The sequence below is a fragment of the Cottoperca gobio genome, chromosome 8, assembly GCF_900634415.1.
Source record: "Cottoperca gobio chromosome 8, fCotGob3.1, whole genome shotgun sequence".
NCBI classification, from domain to species: domain Eukaryota; kingdom Metazoa; phylum Chordata; class Actinopteri; order Perciformes; family Bovichtidae; genus Cottoperca; species Cottoperca gobio.
The window spans coordinates 10869498-10891864 of record NC_041362.1 but is presented as its reverse complement, the minus strand read 5'-3'; the positions used below and the strand labels follow the sequence as shown (position 1 = coordinate 10891864).

At 40.1% G+C, this 22367-nt stretch overlaps 4 protein-coding genes across 5 annotated transcripts; 2 read left to right on the top strand and 2 right to left on the bottom strand.

Annotated features, from left to right (window-relative positions):
• Positions 1 to 487: 487 nt before the first annotated feature.
• Positions 488 to 1619, bottom strand: fahd1 (fumarylacetoacetate hydrolase domain containing 1). The gene has a single exon (XM_029438068.1). The coding sequence runs from the start codon at positions 1454 to 1456 to the stop codon at positions 794 to 796; it is 663 nt and encodes a 220-aa protein (XP_029293928.1). The 5' UTR covers positions 1457 to 1619; the 3' UTR covers positions 488 to 793.
• A 129-nt stretch (positions 1620 to 1748) lies between these two features.
• On the top strand, positions 1749 to 5279 carry hagh (hydroxyacylglutathione hydrolase). Of its 2 annotated transcripts, none has more exons than XM_029438058.1 (9): positions 1749 to 1929; positions 2421 to 2596; positions 3051 to 3115; positions 3274 to 3391; positions 3478 to 3586; positions 3738 to 3841; positions 4126 to 4227; positions 4323 to 4402; positions 4502 to 5279. In XM_029438058.1, the coding sequence occupies exons 1-9, from the start codon at positions 1863 to 1865 to the stop codon at positions 4599 to 4601; spliced, it is 921 nt and encodes a 306-aa protein (XP_029293918.1). In that variant the 5' UTR covers positions 1749 to 1862; the 3' UTR covers positions 4602 to 5279. The 2 variants fall into 2 exon arrangements, with proteins under 2 accessions (XP_029293918.1, XP_029293917.1); XM_029438057.1 differs by having other exon boundaries at positions 1753 to 1929; positions 2412 to 2596.
• A 3327-nt stretch (positions 5280 to 8606) lies between these two features.
• narfl (nuclear prelamin A recognition factor-like) lies at positions 8607 to 13345 on the bottom strand. The gene is made up of 11 exons (XM_029438050.1): positions 13251 to 13345; positions 12411 to 12506; positions 12180 to 12323; positions 11919 to 12048; positions 11667 to 11801; positions 11041 to 11159; positions 10795 to 10924; positions 10637 to 10709; positions 10401 to 10538; positions 10028 to 10185; positions 8607 to 9263 (listed from the first exon to the last, which is right to left on the bottom strand). The coding sequence occupies exons 1-11, from the start codon at positions 13314 to 13316 to the stop codon at positions 9022 to 9024; spliced, it is 1431 nt and encodes a 476-aa protein (XP_029293910.1). The 5' UTR covers positions 13317 to 13345; the 3' UTR covers positions 8607 to 9021.
• A 1852-nt stretch (positions 13346 to 15197) lies between these two features.
• On the top strand, positions 15198 to 21129 carry e4f1 (E4F transcription factor 1). Its single transcript, XM_029438039.1, is given in 15 exon segments — positions 15198 to 15363; positions 15620 to 15729; positions 15814 to 15895; positions 16257 to 16441; positions 16618 to 16738; positions 16814 to 16966; positions 17145 to 17356; positions 17563 to 17667; positions 17669 to 17800; positions 18089 to 18200; positions 18380 to 18597; positions 18737 to 18935; positions 19026 to 19189; positions 19801 to 19863; positions 20007 to 21129. Coding segments are annotated over 15 exon segments (2328 nt in total). The 5' UTR covers positions 15198 to 15266; the 3' UTR covers positions 20382 to 21129.
• The last annotated feature ends 1238 nt before the right edge of the window (positions 21130 to 22367 follow it).

Sequence of the window (22367 nt, the reverse complement as noted above, 5' to 3'; positions counted from 1 at the left end):
TGTACTTAAGTGCATTTTTGAGGTACTTCCATTTCATGCTGATTTAGACTTCTACTCCACTACATTTCAGAGGGACATATTGTACTTTTATTAGTATTTAGTATAGTATTTACTCCACATTTACCAGCTGCAACATTAAAGTGATGTTCGCATTAATGCATCAATCATTAGAAAAACAATTAGATATGTATAGGCTGTTCTTGGCTCTATTTTTCCATATGAATACTTTTACTTTTGATCTTTGTAAGTACATTTGCTTCTAATACTTTTGTACTTCTACTCAAGTAAAATATTGAATGCAGGACTTTTACTCGTAACAGAGTATTTATACACTGTGGTATTCGTGGGCTATTTTTACTAAGTAAAACATAGCAGTACTTCTTTCACCACTGTATTTAACTCACTATATAGCCTACACTGACAGGGGTAATTCTATAATAACATATACTTTTACATTTGTGTTGATACATTCATAACTTTACTTACATAATATTACATATTTTATTAGAATAAGTTGTGAATACTTCTTCAAAAAAACAGCAGTGACAATGGGTGCTGAATTATTTTCATATCCCTGATTTACAGTAAAACAGATCATAAGTAAGCTACATTCATGAGATTAATCAATGTAACCAAAGTGTGTACTGAACAAGGCAGCATCAGAAATATGGAATTGATGGCACAGCACTGCCATCTGCTGATCCACACTGATATTGAAAATAAATAAATATATTCAACCATCCAGTAAAACAACTCTCTCTTTTCATGAGTATTCATTTTTATATTTATTTCACTACTGTTCTTGTCTGTCCACTCTGAAGGTCATGGTGACAACGTCCTCGATCCCAGCCTGCAGCTCATCATGCTCCTGCACAGCAGACACTCCTTTAGGGGTCCCGGTCAAGATGAGATCCCCCTCCTCCAGGGTGATGAACTCGCTGATGTAGCTGATGAGATAGGGGATGGAGAAAATCATCTGGGAGGTGCAGCCGTTCTGCCTCAGCTGGTCGTTTACCTTCAGCCACAGTTTCACGTTCCCAGGGTCCGGGATGCGCTCTTTGGGGATGAAGTCGCTGACGGGGCAGGAAGTGTTGAAAGCTTTGGCCAGAGTCCACGGCAGACCCTTGGATTTACACACGTCCTGGACATCCCGGGCTGTCATGTCCAAGCACAGAGCATAGCCTGCAACATGCTCCATAGCGGCGGACTGAGGGATGGCCGTGCCCCCTTTCCCGATGACTACTCCTAACTCCACTTCATGGTGTAGGTTACTAGAGTACAGAGGCACCAGGATGGAGGAGCCCTCTCTTACATATGCAGAAGGTGGTTTCAGGAACAGGATGGGCTCTGTAGGAATCGCATTTTTCAGCTCTTTGGCGTGATCTGCATAGTTTCTCCCGACACAAATGATCTTCCTCCCCCATTCCCAGAATCGAGTTATATTTCGTGTTGTCATCGTGGAGAAATGTAAAAGTTGTCAGCCGCTCTGAGGCTGTCAGCACCAGTTTAGGTAAACTTTGACCGTCCCTGAGCGAGATTATTAACCTACGGCAAGCCTGAAAGGACAAACAGTAAACTCACAAATGTAATTAAAGCTGCTATAACGATGTATTTTAGAAGTTTATCAGGGCTAAAAAATAAAGTAAATACCCCTCACATACACCACAGTGTATATTTATGAATGTTTCGTTTAAAAACTTCACAAATAACCAATTTATTCATTTTGAAAACCGATCTACTCCCCCAGACTTGATTGGAGGAGCCTGGGAGGTTACAGTTGAAAGGGAGCCGGACGCGGACGCGGACATAAACCTAACTTTTCTGGTTTGCACGAATGTGATAAGGCTGTATTTGCTGTTGTTATGTTATTCAAGTCACTAGTAGGGAGTGCCTGCTCTCTGCTTGGAGCTGCAACAGCCTTCAAATTTGGTAAGTCTCCGCAACCTTTCAGCATGTAAACATCTAGCGTAGCATGTTAGCTTGTGTAGTGACATGAATATGAACTAGTTACGGATGGTAACATGTTTTTATTTTGTCGAGTCGAAAGAGGAGAGCTGTCACATGAACACAGCTGGCCTGTCTGAGCAATCACCTGCGTCGTATTACATAACCTCATAACCTCATAACAGTCAATTCAGGGAAATACTGTTGCAGCTAGTTCGGTGGAAAACATGTAAGGCATTTTTAAAGTTAGTATTGAAGCTAACGTTGTTTACTTTATGTTGATGTCGTGTTAGCTTACATGTTAAATGATTAGTGTCCTGGTGTTAGTGGCTGCATAAAATACAAATGTCTAGGTAAAGGGTGCCAGTCATGAAACCAGAGTATTTAATAGGAATAAAAGGAATTATTTAAGACTAACTTGTCTTCATGTCACTCTGTCAAATATTGAGTTGTATTTTGTCATGAAGCACCTGTAGAAGTCAAGGCCCAAGCAGCTGCCCTCCTTCACAGCGCAGTGAGGAAATCCTCTGTGGTGGAACAAGCAAATATGAGGATTGAACTTATCCCAGCTCTCAGTGACAACTACATGTACCTCCTGATAGATGTGGACTCCAGAGAAGCAGCTGTTGTTGACCCCGTGGAGCCAATAAAGGTCTGTGCATCATATTATGTCATAATCAAGTAACTCAGTAAGTTTACTCAAATACTCTTCTAACTTTTGAAGCACTTTTACTTCAGTATTTCCAATATATGTTTCTTGTACGTCTACGCTATTAAGTTTTAAGAGAGATATTGTACTTTTTACTCCACTACATTTATTTAACACTACCAGTTACTGCCCAGATTATTATATACAAAACCTGTGAACAATTTATAAGATATGATGCATTAACGATGGCCACTAAGCCAAACTCTTCACTCCAAAACCCACATATTTTACATTTTTAATGATATGAAACAGAACAAAAGAGCAAATTATTACATATGAGAAGCCTGAACCAACAGACTTTCTGTACTTTTGCTCAATAAATGTTTAAAACAATTATCAAAATTGTTGGTGATTAATTTTCTTTTGATGATGATGACCCTTTTCATGCTTTCAACAGGTTGTGGAAGCTGTCAGGAAACATGGCGTAAAACTCACAACAATCCTGACTACTCATCACCACTGGTAAGCTACAAGTTAAGTTAATGTTTTATTTTACAGTGTTACATTAACTACCATTTGTTTACACAAATGCCAGTATGTTGAGAAGCCATTAATCATTAAAATATCCTTCCGCAGAAGCTTAGAGTAGTAAGAATACACTGATCATTTTCTCTCCTCAGGGATCACGCTAGTGGAAATGAGAAGATGGTTAAGCTAATGCCAGGACTGCGGGTCTACGGAGGAGATAACAGAGTTGATGCAATTACAAATAAAGTTTCTCATTCCAAAAATTTAAAAGTAAGACCATCAAACTGTCTGTTCAACAATCCAAATATAAAACCTCAAATGCCTGATGTTTGCTCACTGGTGTCGTTCTTTCCCAGGTTGGATCACTTAATGTCAAATGCCTGTTTACACCATGTCACACAACTGGCCACATCTGCTACTATGTGACAAAAGAGGACAGCACCGAGCCACCAGCTGTCTTCACAGGTATGACTAATCCCATTAGATTACGGGCATAAATAAATACCAGGTGATACCGGAGTCAATGAAGTCTCTGACAAAGCCCTGAAATCAAAAAAACAAGTCGGCAATCTGTCATGTGTGACCTTTTCTAATGTGCTTTTTTTTTGCCATGCAGGGGACACACTGTTTATGGCCGGTTGTGGAAAATTCTTCGAGGGTACAGCAGAGCAGATGTACAAAGCCTTGATAGAAATTCTGGGACGCCTGCCTCCAGAAACTGTAAATATCTCCTCCTTAATTTCGGTGTAAAGGGTATTTTTGAAAGTCTAAACGTGTCACTAAAGAGATTAAATTAATTTACAGAAGATTTGTGATGGAAGCTAATTCAGATGAGAGTTAAATTTACATGTTTGCAGTTTTTTAAGTTGGGGTAAAAAATGTCTATCGGAGATATGTGATACATTTTCCATTCTGGGTGTTTGAAAATGTCCAATTCTGATAGTAAGTAACCTCAAGCTGTATGACTGACTGACTGACTAACCGCGGTGTGTTTGTGTTTTAAGCGTGTTTACTGCGGTCATGAGTACACCGTCAGCAATCTGAAATTTGCACATCATGTGGAGCCAGACAATGAAGTCATTCAAAAGAAACTAGCATGGGCAAAGGTATTTAACTGACATGTCACATCCAAGCAATCATTGCCTCAATCAGATGCTCAACGTCTGAAACCGGTGGAAATAAAATGTTTGTATTTCTGTAGGAGCAATGCAGCAATGGAGAACCTACCGTCCCGTCTACTTTGGCGGATGAGTTCACATTTAACCCCTTTATGAGAGTAAAGTATGTAGAGCATGATTTAATTATAATTTATTTACAACATATGTATGTGTCTGTGTGGTGTGTTTAGAGCTAATTACTATTATTTGATGTTTAATTCAGAGAGAAGACCGTGCAGGACCACGTCAAGGAAACAAGCCCGATTGAAACCATGAGAAGTCTCCGGAAAGAAAAAGATAACTTCCGGGTGCCCAAGGAGTGATGTCCAGTGCTGAATGTTTCTTAACTGCTGTCAATAGTGTACTACAGGAAATATCTGCATTTTAGCTTCAAAGCCACTTTAAATAGATCTACTACATTCTGTCAAGGCGCACATTAGTCAGCACTAATGTGGCTATAAATTTGAACTTTATTATTTACATTTAATATATAATACATTTTGTAAATGCCACATGAAAAGCAAAATCACACGGAAATTAGACAAGTCTCTTTTTGAAGTCTGATTTCAATAAAAGCATGGTAGGAATTGTTATTATTATTATTATTATTATTATTCTCCACATTGAATTGCATTGTTGAGGGTCTAAACGTGGTCTAAAACACAATTTTAAACTTGGCACAAAATTCAAACATCGTGAAAATGTATGTGAAATATGGGTTCTACGCATAGGTGTGCCAAAATGGCTCAACAGCGCCACCTAGACCCCTGCTGTGCATTTCATCTTCATGTATGAAATTTGGTAAGTATATGTAACACGTGGAGATGAACAAAAAATTCCGTTGGAGGTGTAAACTCAACAGGAAGTCGGCCATTTTTAATTCTAAGGCGTCTTTGTAACATTTGAGGGCACTGTACTTTAACAAACAATTTCATTCCGATTGACTTCAAATTTGATCAGCACCATCTCAAAACCATAAAGATTAAAAGTTATCAAAATCAGGACTTTTTATGGAACGTCCTTTGCTGTGACATAGTTATAGCGCCACCTCCTGGCAACAGGAAGTCAGCATTATGTGACAAACATCATCCGATTTACCTGAAAATTACATTGTGTGGTCTGCACATGATGTAGAGCAATATAATGTTTTGTTAAGCCCGTGTACTCTAGCACCATATAGTGGACACAGCAAGTGGTGCAAGAATCACAGGTATGTCATGTCAGCGTCAACCAGCATCCCACCAGTACCCCCGGCGCGTTTGGATGTGCGAGGACCCGTTCATTGCTGCTTGCATCTTAACTTTTAGTTGTATTTGGTTTGTTTGGATGATATTGGTGTCATAGTTTTTAAGGAATATATGGCCATTAATTGAATGTTTTAAATGAGAAAGTTTATTCATCTGTAAATCTGACTTTTAGAGTCTATTTAGTATTAAGTTGTAATAATATTGTAGGAGCCAATTAGTGCTCCTGCTATTGCTGCCAGAGTGGATATGATGCTAAAGTCAGAGCTTCAATTTCAGTTTGACGAATCAGTGTTTTGGACAGACAGCACTTCAGTTTTGAATTACATTAATAATGAGGACAAGTGTTTCCACAAATAGAATCACAGCCATAAGAGAAATTTCAAGACTATTTCAGTGGAGGCACTTTGGCTCCAAAGACAACCCAGCTGATGTTGCATCCCGAGGAACAAAGGTGCCTGACTTTCTAAAGATCCACAGTTGGCTTGAAGGTCCCACTTTTCTTGGGAAATCTGAAAAAGAGTGGCCAACAAACTACAGCGGCGATGTCATAGCGGACTCTGATGATCCAGAAGTCAGAAAGGACGCCTTAGTGAATCTCATTGTTAACGACTCACTTGATGCCACAGAACAACTCATGAGTTACTTCTCAGACTGGAAGAGGCTCAAAAGGTCTGTGGCCTGGTTTCTCAGGCTGTAAACAATTTTGTTGGAGCTCAGTCGTGGGAGAAAGGACTTGAATGCCTCTGGAAATGCACAAGCTGGTCAAGTGGAAAGACTAAAACCCAAAATCAAGCCAAGGAGTTATATCTTGACTCCTAAAGATTTGTTTGAAGCAGAGTTGGCTATCATTCGCTATGTTCAACAGCAAAGGATTCAGAATGAAATCTCTTCTTTGACGTCTAAATTGGGAAGAATGAGCAGACAAAGTTCCATTTACAAGCTGGATCCGATTTGAGAAGATGGGCTCCTAAGAGTTGGAGGAAGATTAAGCAAAGGAGCTATGCCTTTGGAGGTAAAACATCCACTCATCCTCTCCAAAGACCAGCATATTTCCACGCTTATCCTCAAAGATATTCACCAACTGTTAGGGCACAGTGGTCGAAACCATACACTGTCTGCACTGAGAAGGAAGTGTTGGATAACAAATGCCAACTATGCTGTGAGGAAGATCATATCTGTATGCAGCTTTTGCAGACGTTACAATGGAAGAGCTATGGAGCAAAAAATGGCAGATCTTCCAAAGGAGAGAATCATTCCAGATCTACCTCCATTCACCAATGTTGGAGTAGATTATTTTGGACCTGGGGAAATAAGGAGAGGTAGAACCACTTGCAAACGTTATGGAGTGATGTTTACCTGCTTAACGAGTAGAGCAGTTCACTTGGAGGTTGCAAACTCTCTTGAGATAGACTCATGCATAAATGCTGTACGTCGATTCATCAGTAGGAGAGGTCAAGTTACCCATATCAAGTCAGACAATGGAACCTACTTCGTCGGAGCAGAAAGAGACTTGAGAGAGGCTCTTGCTGCGTTGAATCACGGGAAGATTCAAGGAGCTCTTATTTCAGCTAGAGTTGAATGGAGTTTCAATCCCCCAGCTCATCATGGTGGTGTTTGGGAGCGCTTGATACGCATGGTAAAGCGCATTCTCAATTCAATCTTGCACCAGCAGATGTTGGATGATGATGGACTACACACAGTCATGTGTGAAGTAGAAGCCATTCTTAACGATCGTCCAATCACCAAGCTGTCCGACGATCCAAATGATTTGGAACGCATTAGGCTACACCAAATCATCTTCTATTGAAAGGACAACCAGCTCCTGGATTGTTTGACACAACTGACATGTGAAACGTCGCTGGAGGCAAGTTCAATACATCTCTGATCTGTTTGGGAAGAGATGGGTTCGGGAATACCTGCCGTTACTACAAGAGAGGCAGAAGTGGAATCAAAGCAAAAGGAGTTTAGTCGCTGAAGATGTTGTCATCATCATGGATTCTTCAGCTCCACGTGGTTCCTGAATTGTCTTATTGATGTGTCAGCATTAAGTGTTCGATACCGTGAATGCTCTTTTGCATGTAAAGTACAACCCTTCAAATATATATTGCATGATGTTCATAAAACATGTTTATTTTAGGGCAGGTGAAATAAAAGTAGTTTTATCGCTGAATGGACCTGCTGTCAGACGTGTTACAGTAGGCTGTAGCATGCTTTCATTAGCTCACTTAATGCTTAACAGTATCAGTGATACATTCACAACTGGTGATAGTTGGATAATAAAACTCTTACTGAAGTGTCGTGCACTGTGTTGCGTATGCGTCTGAGTGTACCATGAAGGTAAAGGTGATCTCCATCCTGGAGGACAACTACATATATCCCAGGTAGGCTATAATAACATATAAGGTGATTGAGGAGCAGAGTAAACGGGCCACAGCTGTGGACCCTGCTGTACTACACCGGGTGAACATATGCTCCTGTTCTGGAGCATGTGATAACAAAATACTTTAACACATACTTTAAGCATAAAATAGAGACAAACAATAAGGGAATTTGGTTATGTAGTAGTGAATTATGAATTGTTAACACAATATCTAAAACTATAAGGTAACACATCTGTATTATTATGTCTCAGTTTGGAGAATGCTGAAGAATTTAAAAATGAGTGGTACACTTGGTAGAACAGTTTTTCAAAAAGCTGCTAATTAAAAAAAAAAATTTCTGTAGCAGCAATATTTGGCACATAAATTGGAAAAGTACTTGCACATAGAATATTACAGTGTTAAATATGGATAAATTAAGCTATAATATGTTAAGAAAAACGTAATGTGTACCAAATGGATTTTGAATGACCGAATGCAGCAAGACAAAACTCAGTAGTTTATTGCTTTAGCCCTAAATGTAACCACTGTATATTGCTGGGAACCTGGCTGATCCCCTTGTGTTTGTAATTATAAAACAATGTCTGCACAAAGAGGCCATTGTGAAGCTGTTTTCATTAAATATTCCTACAAAGTTAATTCATTTAAGGGGTCTCCCAGTCTGATATTCGTCACATCTTTTAAAAACAAATGACAAAACAAATGGCAATTAAAATAAAGTCTTTATTTTTCTCCATATATATATATATAATCATAAGGTTAAATAAACAAATATTTATTAGATTTTGTTTTATTTCAGCTCACATTTTCAAAGTAACAGGTGACACACAAATGAATTATTCACTATTTATGATCAGACAACGCACACGTCTCGGCTTTAGCATGTCTCATATGTACCCCTCTTAGTCTTCCACTCTGCCAGTCACACAACTTTTTCGATGGAGAGAAAAGTTTAAGTTTTATAGGTTATTGGCATACATCAAACCAGCTTTTATTTGACTTTGCCCGTCACCCTTCTCTCTCTGAGAGACAGAAATAGTCACATACATTTGGACGGTTCTGTAGTCAGTGTTTGCTGAAAAACTCTTGCTTATCATGGATTGTAGCAGAAGCTTTCTTCACCACTTCATAGCGAGTCCGTTGGTCATCTTCTGAACAGTGTGGTAGTGTGTGTGCAGCAGCTCTTTGGCTTTCTCCTCCCCAACGCCGTGGAGCCAGGACTGGTACAGCTCGGCCACATGGGTGTCCTCTTCTGGCGATAGCAGGCGCTCTGCCTTGTAGAGCTCCTCAACCTTCTGGAGAAGCTCCTTTGGGTTCTGAGCAGGTGAGGGCTTCACCTGTCCACCACCATTTAGACAGCCTGAAAATTAACAAGAGGTACGGGAAAATTATGCCGCTTTAATTTGCTTACATACATCTGCAAACAGCAGTGCCAGTGAGACTACTGTGACAAGCTGTGCTTCATCTGATCCATCTGATAACTCCATGCATGTATTTAAGTTGCCTGACTAATTCCTCCGATGTGACTGAACAATGCATTTTAGAGCTTCCATATGTATTTATATACATATGTCATATTACATGTGACAATTATCCCTGTCAAAATAATTGCAATTCACAATTTTATCCCGATAGTCCTCAAAATATGCTTAAAACTCTTAAAATGTCACTAAAACATGCTGGAATCACTTTACCCTACATTTGATAAAGAAACAAATATTTGTATTGCTATAATCTTAAATAATGTAATCATAAATCCTAAGATCCCCCTGCATTAATAAAGGATAAACAAAACAATAGCAACATTGTGTGAGTCTGTTCTTTCTTACATGATGATTCCTGGTTTTTTTCACTTCTCTAACATGATAAATGGCTTTTTCATGTCACTAATGTGAAGCTATTCATTATTATCCCGATGATGCAAATTCACCACGATCAACTTATCGTGAGTGTTTCCTTACTGCGATCCACGATAAAATCCTATATCGCCCCCTCCCTACAAGCATGTCATACTTTGTGACGCTAGTTTACATGAACGTTTGGCAAATATATGCTCTACCAATAGAGCAAAAGTGCAATGGCACACATAAAATAAAAAAGTTACATCCGCATATTTCACTTTACCCGATGGGCAGGCCATAACTTCCACAAAGTGGTAAGGCGACTTCCCCCTCTTGAGTTTCTGCACCAGGTTCTGGATGTTGCGGAAGCCATATGTGGAAGCAAAGCACAGCAGGACAACCCCATCTCTCTCCAGAGTCACTTCCTGGAAGTCTTTATTCCTGTGGCGGAGGGGTTGAGGTGGGAAAACAGGGTTAGGCAGAAATTATTATACACATGAGATACAAGACAAGTAAACTGGTGCATTACATTTTTTATACAGATGCTTGGCCCTTCCTCTCAGCCTGCACATATAAAAACTCTGAAACATTTCTTCGTACTGGACTTCATTGTTCCACAAAATGACCACAAAGCAATTTAGTTTGCTTAAGCTCACTTGAGGGTCTTGTAGGTGAGCTCCTTCACCTCCTCTCCAAACAGCTGCTTGGCCGCATAGGTGAAGACGTGATGGAGGTAACCCCCTGAGCCACTCCCAGAATGGTTCAGGAACTCATCCCCACTCACACTGCTCAACCTGCGTCAAGAATAATAATAATATGTAGTGTGTGAGTTCATCCATTCTTCTGGAAATGCATGCTCTGGCTAACAAAAACAAAATGTCACAGAACTTACACTGTATCTAGGGGAGCAGGTTCCACATCATTAAGAGACACATTTTTCTCCTCCAGCATTTTCTGAACCTCTCCTATAAGAGACATGAGAGGAGGATAATCGGAGAAGATACTCCACATTCACGGAGACAAAGGGCATGATGAGAGTAGTTACTGTACCAGATGTGATGACACAGTCCACTTCTCGAGTCTCAGCTTCGCTCAGGTAGAAGTCTGACCTCGAGGCCTCTAGTTTCTTGTCAAAGCAGGGCATTACTGCCACATGGTAGATCTGCTGCGGACTTAGCCCCTAACAATACACACAATACACAGCTCAATAGCAACTAGTTATTCCATCAATGATAAATATAATGAAGAGTGAAATGACGTCACACTGTTTTGACTTGAATATCAGATGTGCAGTACCTGTTGTTCAGCAAAATAGCCTTTAACCAGAGAGCCCATCATCTGCTGGGGGGAGCGAGTGGTACTAACGTAAGGGAGAATAAATTCCCCGTGGGTCTTCTCTGCGTAGCAAATCCAACCTGAGCAACACACACAAACAGACATACACACATAGTGAGAGATGTAAACAAACACTGAAATGCTAAGAAATGTAAGTAGTATTATCAACGCTGCCTTTTGTTAAGCATATCAGTCAGTTATGTGGTCTACCAGGAATATGAAGAAAGTTCCTCAACATAGCTTCATACAAGTTAATTATGTTTTATTCTACTTTTAAATTATATTAATCCATGAAAATTCACATTGCGAGACTCAAAATATGCAATTAAAAATAAAACACAAAAAGCGTGTATAGTTGAGAGCTGATAAGAAGTTGGGGGAAACGAACAGGGCACAAAATTAACACAATTTACCAGCCAAATGCAGTTAAAATGTGCATGTGACTGGTAGATTTGCATCACTAACCAGTCATAAAGAAAAAGAGTGAATTTTGCACCCTGGGGACAAATGAGGATGACACGCACCAAAGGTCCGCAGCATGGTCAGGACGCTCCAACGTGATACATACAGGGGTTTTAATGGAATACCTGGACAGGCCGATGTCAGCATGGGCAGAACCTTGCTGTCCTGCTCCTTCCTTTGGAAACGCTCTACGAACTCTCTCTGGCTCTCCAGCAGGCTGAAGGTCCGACTAAAGCTTGTTTCAAACACATAATGAACCCCTGCAATAATGAAAAATAATCTTCAGAAGTGCCTAAATCAACCTTTCATTTTTATTTTCTGTTTTACTTTGAGTTGTATGACTTAAGTAGAACAGAAAAAGTAATATTTGCACTCACCAAGGCCTTTGAAGAAAGAAGTAAGCCTCCTGCCTGCCTCACTACTGCTGAGGTCAAAGTGTGCAGCGATGGAGGCTCTGGACTGCGGTGACACCGACACCACCACCACCTTCTGCTCTGTGTCGCTGGCCTGTGGAGGGAGACCAAATCACGCATACAGTGACACCCATAATTATTATTATCACGTTCACAAAGGTTGCAAAAGCCATCATAAACAGACACATACTACACAATCATTATAACACAAACATCAATCTCTACCTTGTTGTTGTGCAGCACTTTAAGGAGCTCCTCGTGGCTCTGCTGCGTGATGAGGACGCTCTCAGCTGAGGTGATACAGCCACTGCAGGCCAAACAGTCACTCAGTGTGATCTTTGCTTTCTCCAGTTTCTGCTTCCCTCCATCCTGCAAACACAAAGCGAATGAATTAAAGGTGGTGCAATAATTACATTTCACTTCACAAGCAGGTTTTGATTAAGTATTGATACCCACCTGGTTGACTTGGAAGTAACTGCCATCATCTTCTATTTGAATTTTTGCCACAGATTTACCTTTTTTCTTCTCTACTTTAACAGGTTTGACACATTCCTGCGAAACATAAACCACACATGTAAACCAAACTACATCATACTTGTGATCAATTTTATTTTGTGAACTTTATGAACAAGATAAACACGGCAATTTAAAACAACATCAAAAGGCATCTCACAGAACTTAGTAAGAACAACAAAAGGAAAGATAAGAAATTAAGTAAAGAAATAAAATACAAGACATAAAAACATAATTAGAGGTCAACACTAAGGGTTTTAGTACAATGCTTTTATAGCAACAGGCAACAAATGAGAGTTCAAAACACAACAGTGTCATCTGCCTGGGGGCAATACATCAAGCTTTAGTGCCATATTCCCTATTACGATAAAGTATAACTAACTACATCCAGTAAAATCAAGTTATTACCTGTTAACTTACTACTTCTATCTCTGACTTACATCGCAGTTACATAATTGCTAACATTAGCAGTCAAGCTAACTGCTTAGCACGCTTTTGATAGTTTTGACGTTAAGAGGTTTTGCGATCAGTACCAGTTAAACCAGTTAGTTAACACTGCATTGTGATGAGCATTTGTCAAGCAGGATTCATTATTAATATGTTTGAGTTATCTCACACAGCAGCACTGACAAGGACAGCTAACAGTTCACTCATAGCATGCTAGCTATTTCAGTACGTTTTCACCATCGGCTGCTTTTATATGGGGAGTAAATCATTAGCGTTAACTATGTCCTTTTAGAATATACCTGTTGCTTTTATAACATGTTATAATAGCTGAGCTACCTGAGAGGGAGTGATAAAATCATCGAGGTCTGTCAACTGCAGCACACCGCTGAAGTGAGAAGCCATATTTACTGCCGTAAAGTGTTTGTTGTTTACTTTTGTGTCGTGAATAGCTATCCTTGGTTCAACTCCAGCTGAGACAAACCTCACTATGAACCAGATGTTGCTGTGCTTACCTGTCATCTTTTACAGTATGGATTTAATGGTCGTGTCTATCTTTATATTATAAATTGTGCATATACTATAAGCCTATAAGAAGGGAATTATGCAAGTTTATAATCTTAAAATGCTGATATGAGTCACTTTCATCTAAAATAAAGGAAAGAGGACTGTGAGGCACTGGGGGAAAGAAAAGTCAAGACAGTTTTGAAATAAACAAATTATAGATACAATATTATCTTTATAAAAGAAATACATTTAAAACAACATTGTCAAAATTAAATAGATTTCCACACTGTTGAATATAATGAAAGTTGCTGTCTGGTATTCACTTCCTACCCCTGTGTGTTGGTAAATCATGTTTCCTCATTTTTGAATACATGGCAACTTTAAACATTTAGGGGTTCTTTAAAGGGGAAAATTAAGTATGGGCCCCTAATCCCCCTCAAAATGATTTCATGTCACTGACGCCACCTTGGTCTTCTTTACTGATTGCACTTTATCAACTGTAAAGGCCTCTATGCCAATATTAGATGTTTGTAGTATTGTGCAAAAATAACACAGTAAAACACTGTAAAATATCTATCTCCTTATTAGGTACAGTAATACAACAGGGAGCCTCACATCAGTTATATTGCAATGAGGATTCTTGATCTCCAGAATTTTTTACCCTTATTATTGGTTGCTGCCAGTAAGTACAGACAGTAGTTGGATCAAAATAAAAGCTTTTAAGAAGAAGCTGTGATAGCTTTAAGGATTTACCCATTAATAGCCAGGAAGGGGATTGGGGGTGCTATTGTTTGTTTCTGGTGTATATATAATTGTATTATTTATCTGCATATTCTGATTGAATTAAAAAGGGTGTAGCAGATACTTTTCCAAATGCTTTCAGGGCTGTTGAAAATGTGAGGCCCCATTTCTGCAGAAGTGTGCAATGTGTGTGCATACTCATCATAAGAAGAGCAGTTGTCCTCGAAACGTCACCTAGGTGTAATAAATAAGTGGACATTGGAGCTAATTATTTGTTTATTTCAGTGCCCATATCTGTCCGAAGATTGAATAGATTGAGTGACAGCTCAGTATTTTTGTTGTTTCCAATGTTTAATAAATCATCTCCACATTGCTGTGTCATCCGTTTTACAATATCACAGCAGCCGTTTACAGCTGCAAGTGCAGATGATGTTTGAAAGATATGTAAGAGCTAAATAAACATGCAATAAAAATGTCAAATAGTTGCTACATTCTTAATAATAGGATATTTAACATACGTACATATTTAAAGGGATGAATGGAAGCCATATATATATATATATATACATTTATATACATTTATATGTATACATTTATTTCTGTCTGATTTTTTAAACAGTTTGATAAATATGTTATACATGCATTACGATAAAATGAGATCAAAGCATGTTTTCTTGTTTATTTAAATATCATTCTACAATACAATAATATAAATAAATAGTAATAATTCAAATTAAATAGATGAATAGGTATATATGAATAAAAGCAAATGACGGGATCATAAAACTAAATAAAATGATTAACAAGATATTATACTTTGCAACAATTATATTCAGATTGATTAGAAGATATTCTTTGTTATATAGGCTATTGTGTTGAACCTTAAAAAGAACACACTTCTACTGTAAAATTACAGTAGAAGTTCAAAATCACAGATATTATTATCGAAGAGAAATCTATAAACATCTTTAACTTTCATGTGTTTTTGTTTTCTGCGCTCTATCCATGAAAATACACACGCACGCGCCCTTATGTTGTTATGACTACGAGGTCGTAAATCCGCCATGTTTTCGCTCCTTATAGCGGCGTTGCGACAGAGACGGAGACATGAATGTAGAAAATAATCATACGGCAGAAACAGAGAGTGAGCAAACGACGAACGGCAACGAGACGATCACCATTCAGACAACACTGGGAGATGAAGGTTAGTTTTATTCCTAGCTGAATCAAGACTGAAATGTTTTATGAGATATTGTGTTTGGGCCTAGCTCACTTCCTCCATCATGAAATGTTGCTAGCAGCTAGCTGCCATTAGCAACAACATTAGCTAGTTTGCTTCCCCGCTGCAGCTTTTTACTCAGTTTAGAAGTCCAGCCAGTCAGCAGTTTACATCAGCTAGGTGGCCCAAATACTTAACAAAGTTGTCTCATTCTGTAATGTGTATGTCTCTTTGCTGTCAGATGAAGATGTGCATAAGTGCGGGCGCTGTCAGACCGAGTTTTCAACGCTGGAGGCTTTCATCCAGCACAAGCTTCAACAAAACTGCAAACGTGTGGAGGCAAACCAAGAGGTATGAACTGCTATGTGTGGGTTCATATTCAGTAAACACTTTGAACCGCAGAGGTAGATCAAATGCTTATCTATATTTTACCAGGTTACTGCAGCCAATGGAAGTTCTTCAGAGGTGAAAACAGCTGAAGGTGCATCCTCAGATGAACCAGTGAAGATCACTAATGGTGGGATAAGATCCAGACTGCAACTATTTATCATCAATTAATTAGCCTATTTTTTTCTCGCTAAATCCTGAAAACAATAGTGGAAAATTATATTTTCCTGCAGGTGACAGTGAATTATTCCAACCATCAATCCAAAACCCAAATATATTCAGTTTAAGACAAAGAAAAGCATTGAATCCACACATTTGAGAAGCTGAGAGCAGCAAATGTTCAGTGTTTTTGCTTGAAAGATTACTGAAGTATGAATTGCTTAAACATTTCTTTTGGTAGGTCGACTAATCATTTAATCTTTTCAACCTGTGAAGTAGATATTTGATCTGCACAGGGACTGAATTGTTATTTTTGTCTGTTCTTCACACAGATGAAAGCAGTAGTACGTTCGGTCGAGGTCGCCGGAAGAAAATTGTTTCACTCAAAGTCAATGACCACTCAGATGGGACCGAAGGATCCTTATCTGACAATGCTGAGAGTGACAAGCCTGTTGTTTACAAAGTCAACCAAGAGGGACGCTACATTTGCCAACTTTGCGACAAGACATTTAAAACAGTGAGTCATGCAATTCATTTGCGTGTGTCTTTTATCAGGAAATGTTTTGTTATATTTTCTTACACAAGTGCCTAAAATTAGATTTCCTAATTGTTAGAAATCCTATTCATGAGTGATATCAGGCAGGGTATTGTGTTGCCAGTGCTTTCTTTCTAATACGTTGTATTTTCACCCAGACGAACATCTTGAGAACTCACATGAAAACTCACAGTGACCAGAAGAACTTCTCATGTGACCTCTGTGGGACCTCCTTTCGCACAAAAGGCTCCCTGATTCGTCACAATCGTCGTCACACTGGTAAAGACCGTAAACGGGGACAGTTTCTTCTAATGCATTTTAACCAGTGATAACATTCTTCCTGTTTTCTTACAGATGAACGGCCGTATCGCTGTACCCTATGTGGCCAGTCCTTCAGAGAGTCGGGTGCCCTCACCAGACACCTTAAGGCTCTCACACCCTGCACAGAAAAGATCCGCTTTGTTCAGTACAAGGAGATCTTGGTCAGCAAAGATGGAGTGCAAAAAGGTCAGATTTACACTGCAGGAGCTGTTATCTTGTGCCAAGTGTGTCTGTGCTGAAGAGGGTAGCTTGATGGTCTTGTATTTTTAAAGTTGACAATGTAGGAGCTTTAAGAATTGATTTAGAGTACCTAAGGGAGTGACAATCCTTTGAGTCACTGACAGGTCTGTGTGAAATTTTCCAGGAGTTGAAGATGCATTGGCCGGCCAGCAGCAGGAGGTAGTGGTTGTGGAGCAACTGCCGGAGGAGGACGAGGAGGAGGAGGAGGAGGAGGAGGAGGAGATGATGGTTGAGGCTCAGACTGCTGTGGTCAGTGTGGTAGAGGCTGGTTCCCAAGAGGTCCTCCATCAGGTCCACTTCACAATGGAAGTGAATGGAACAACACAGGAGCAACAGGTTAGTAGAGAAACGGTGCACATTCAGCTAAAAGTCCTACAGTTACCAATAATATACACGAAACGCATACTATTTCCTTTACTTAAAATACTTTTTGGTAATTATTTTGCAATGATAAAGAACGTGGAGTTGTTGGGATTCAATACAAGATGGTTTTGCCTCTAACTCGTGCCTGTCAGCCAACCTTTTCTGTTTTCCTTTGCCAGGTAGTAGTGGAGCAGTCTCAGGCTGAAGCCCTGGCCGCAGCTGCAGCAGCAGGCGACAACCTCATCTGCCAGGCCATCATCAACTCTGGCATTGCACTGGAGACAGGAGGAAGCCGTGGTGGAGGAGACCTCACAGACAATCGAGGACATCGATAAAGTGGTTTCTGACTGTCCGGATGTTGATGAGAACGTCACTGAGATCCAGATTAAAGAAGAGTTTGTGGAGATGGAAACGGAGGTAAGGATGAGAGTACTTAGGATTGACCCGTACGTCTACTGCATTAGCTTGCCATTACTTTGAAAGCACTTTATGATCTGACTCCTTGTTACAGATGCCAATAGTAGAGTGATTACAAATATTACTCAACATTGAAAATGTTTCATTATTGAGTCCCTAGATTGACAGTAACTCTTGCCAGCGTTTGCAGTATGTGTACGAGTGAGAGTATGAGCACAGTATGATTATTTGCACACATTGCTTTATTTATTTTAATGCCCTTTTTGTTTGTTTTTGTGTCTTCTGCAGGAAGCAGGTGATGGAGATGGTCAAATATCTTTAAGAACGCACAAGTGTCCACACTGTAGTCGCTCCTTCAAGGGACTAAATTACTTCCGCTTTCATGTCAAGGGCCATTTGGGTAAGTTCATAACTATTAATGACGACTCGCAGCATCACTGTACGCTTTCCCTCTTTTTATCCATTTGATTGAACCTTTATCAAAATGTGAAATCAAAAGAAAGCAGAACTTTATTGACATTGTGTTCGTCCATATGTAAATGTATGTCATTCTTCTCTGTGTATCTTTTCTCTATGCAGGTTACAAACCTTTTAAGTGCACACTTTGCCATAAGGAGTTTCTGACTGGTTACCTGCTCAAGAAACACATGGAAGTTCATGTCAGTGAGAGGAGGTACAAGTGTGGGGAATGTGGCAAGTTGTACAAAACCATCGGGCATGTACGTGAGCACATGAGGGCCCACTCTGATGAAAGACCCTACCGCTGTGCCAGATGCAACAAGGGGTACAAGACCAAGGTGATTTTGTAGATATGAGTCCTTGTTTTGTATTAAACTCTCATCTTTTATTTCATTGTTTAGTTTGTCCTCACCGAGTTTTGATTCAGAGACATATAAGGCAGTGCCATCTCGTAACATATCTCTCTGTCTGGCTCAGAATGCCTTGCAGGTGCATCAGCGGACCCACGGTGATGAGAAACCATATGTGTGTCAGTTCTGCTTGAGAGGCTTCAGGGAGAAAGGTTCACTGGTGCGACACATCCGGCATCACACCGGAGAGAAGCCTTTCAAGTGCCCAAAGTGCGGGCGAGGCTTTGCTGAGCACGGGACTCTCAATCGGCATATGCGAGCGAAAGGTCTGTGTAATTGACGGACAACAAAACTTAAAGAAAACACGTATTTGCAGCACAGACAAACATAATAACACAACCTCTGATTTCCACCAGGAGGCTGCCAGAAGGACGATTCCAGTGAGCAGCAGGATGCAGAAACGGAGGAGGAGGCGTCGGTGAACAGCCTCGCTACAGCAGCCATCATCTCAGAGGATCCTCACGCTGTCCTGGTGGAGTTCTCCTCGGTGGTGGCAGACACACAGGAGTACATCATCAAGGTGAGACACAGGGAAGCAGGGTGTGGCTCTCCTTGAATCTCAGTTTCATGGTGCATTAAAGCGGAAATCATATTTATTGGGATTAAACTTGTTCCGATCAATGATGTCACGGCTAGTGTTTCTTTATTGGCAATCAATAGCAGAATATGTGCTGGTTCGTCACTGATTGAAGTGTAAATTGATAATTGATAATCACTCAGCACTTTGCAAAGCGAGGAGACTTCAAGCTTTGAAGCCTTTCAGGACCATTAAAGAATACTTGATTGCTGGTAGTTTTTAAAGATGCACCTTTAATAAATAAAAAGAAAGAGTAGCAGTAGACTGAATTGACAGGAATGGAAATGCCAAATGCCAGCATCTGTTGTCTTCTACATTATTTTGTATAGTAGTGACTGACAGGCATCGTAGTCAGTATTAAACACGACCGCTGACATTCATTTTATTTTTGGACTTAGATTATCAATACATAGAATCATAATGTGTACAGTTAGCTTATCCTTGCTGTTACATTTTTGGCAGTTTGATGATTGCATGCACTTTATGTACGGTGTTACATACTGCTAGCTTTTGTCATTAATTGTAATTCTCATTTCACTTCTCATTTCCTCTAGACTCAAACAGATGAGGAGGTGCAGGAAGAAGAGGTGACACTCATTCAAGACAGTCAAAATGAGGTCAGTACACACACGCACGCACACACACACACACACACACACACACTTATTATTATTATTATTATTATTATTATTATTATTATTATTATTACATTTATTATTAAATGAAATTAATTATTTTTTATCCAACCTCGACCTGTCAGATGGGAAACCACATCATGAAAGTGGTGCAGCGACTTGTCAGCCAGTCGCAGGCCGCCGGCGGCACAGGCAGCCACCAGATCATCGTGCGTAATGTGGCGATGAACGAGGAGGGCACTTCCATCTCTGACTGTGGGGACACCATCACCATCGCTACACCCGAGAGCCTGACGGAGCAGGTGGCCATGACGCTGGCCTCCGCCATCAGTGACGGAACGCTACTGGCCACGGCGGGCACCGTGGAGACGGCAGACGGAACAGTTACTATGGTTACAACAGAGGAAGCAGTGGAGCAGGGAATACATATGGTGCAGCAGCAAGAGGAATATGTCATCACCTCCCCAGAGGAGGTGGAGATTCAGACTGTCATTGTATGATCGACGAGGATACTGACTATGGACTGATACAGTTGGACTGTACCTGTGTAGCCGATTACTGTAGAGTTTATATGAGCGAGATGTGTGAGATTTGATTACAAAACAAAGGCCAAAGTGTTTATAAGGTTTATAGTTTTCAGAAATGTGAGAAACATTAAGAAAGAGTGTGCATGAGGAATATCAAGGTTTTTTTTTTACTTAAAGGAAGCACTGCATTCAGTATGGCTGCTCATTTTTGAACTTTTAGGTGCATACGTCTTAAAAGAATAACTAAGCGGATTCATTTAGTATGATTTTCATTTTGTATGCCTGAACAGATGCATATTTCTTTTCAGGTGGTACAAACTGAACATGCCATTGCCTTTTTTTTTATCTGTTGTTGTAGCCTGGTCTCCTTTCTTTGCTGCAGTCAAAAAAATGGAACTCTTTTTTTTTTTTACTTTTCCTACCTAAAGCGGCATCATTCCATCGCAGTTGTTCTGCTCTCGGATGTCTCTGGACGGCTTCAGCCAAGTTTTTGAAACGCTATTCATCTTCAAATTGAAATGTGATGCCCTTTGAAGACCCACCGATCCCAAAACTGTGGCGTGTGCCTGCCAGTTTAAGGCCATTCAAGGAGATCATAAACTGCCATGGTACAGTGTTAAATCATAATGCATCTTTAATCATGACAGATACACCAGACACTAAAATGTGATCAGTTTACTCGAGCAGAGTTTGCATCAAATAAATGCTATTTTCGTATATAGTTCCATTTATCTTTTCTTGCTATCCTGTTTTTCTGATTGATGAAGATGGTCTGGTCAGTGTGTGATCCCATTTTTGTTTTTCTTATAAATGATTTTGATCGTGAGAGAAACAACCAAACCTCTTTTTCAACCCTCAATTAATACATTTTTAGAATGAAAATGTTGGATGTTTTCAATGGGAATGCTTGTATCTCTCACTATTACAGGGAGAGTTTACTGTGGCTTGTTGGGATCTGGTTGTTCCCCATCTACTCATTTATAGTTGTTATGCTTTCCCAAAGTCCCCCCAACTTCAGTGAAAAATATCAGCATAAAACTTATATGTGATTTAAGATCATGTAATATTATTATTATTATTATTATTATTATTATTCTGTGTAGCAGTCTTATTTCATCTCATTGTTTAAAAGAAGTGTGCAGCTGTAGCGTGAACGTCCTCTACCATCTCATCGTGGGAACACCACCTCCTTTGAAACCATAACACACCTGCCAGGTAAAACACAGCCTCCTCTGGGACACGTGTACAACCCACGAGGCTTGTACTGCATGATGTCATTCTGTCAACTTAGTATTAATATTTTGCAATCTTAAACTTAATTTACCACAGCTGATTGGCTTAGCTGAAATATTGCGGGCGACCTTTAACATATCTGCAGGCTACATCTCTGTAACTGGTGCTCCAGTACTGAGGTTAACATGGCTGCTATAATCAGAAGTGTCCCCGGCTGCTACAACACGCACTGGTTTCTGGGTCACTCCACAGCCCTCTGAGAGGGCCCTATCCACATGAGCAACCAAGGAAGGCAGAGAGAGAGGGTGGGAGAGAGAGAAAGGGAAAGGTATTAATAGAAAAATGGGGCTTCGCAGTACCTTTTTCTTGCAAAGAACCATTTCAGGACCAAGTGAGCGTGTCCCAGTTTTCTGATCATCGCTCAGCCATAGGGTTTGGACTGAGGGTGAGGCTGGACCACCTCACCCAGGATGGAGAGCCTTACTTTCAGACGCTCTCCCCTCTCTTTCAGGCCCTCTCTCCTCAGCTGCATCCCACTGGTTTTCTGATTGAGAACAGGAGGAGGTATTGGCCTGTGATAACCTACAGATGTGACCTTATAGGCACATTTGATTTGACTTGCTGGGTAGAGGCTTTTGGAGGGAGTGAACTCAGGTGAGGAGCAGCACAAAGGTGTCCGAGGGCACTCTGGCTGCAACACCCTCCGGGCCGGGGGCAAAGAGAGGC

Excerpts from the sequence above, each read along its gene's own strand:
- fahd1 (XM_029438068.1), bottom strand. The coding sequence starts at position 1,456 with ATGACAACACGAAATATAACTCGATTCTGGGAATGGGGGAGGAAGATC.
- hagh (XM_029438057.1), top strand. The coding sequence starts at position 1,863 with ATGTTATTCAAGTCACTAGTAGGGAGTGCCTGCTCTCTGCTTGGAGCT. Across the intron at positions 2,597-3,050 it reads ACCCCGTGGAGCCAATAAAG|GTTGTGGAAGCTGTCAGGAA; the intron begins GTCTGTGCATCA and ends TGCTTTCAACAG. Across the intron at positions 3,116-3,273 it reads CTGACTACTCATCACCACTG|GGATCACGCTAGTGGAAATG; the intron begins GTAAGCTACAAG and ends TTCTCTCCTCAG.
- narfl (XM_029438050.1), bottom strand. The coding sequence starts at position 13,316 with ATGGCTTCTCACTTCAGCGGTGTGCTGCAGTTGACAGACCTCGATGAT. Across the intron at positions 12,507-13,250 it reads ATTTTATCACTCCCTCTCAG|GAATGTGTCAAACCTGTTAA; the intron begins GTAGCTCAGCTA and ends TATGTTTCGCAG. Across the intron at positions 9,264-10,027 it reads AGTTATGGCCTGCCCATCGG|GCTGTCTAAATGGTGGTGGA; the intron begins GTAAAGTGAAAT and ends GTTAATTTTCAG.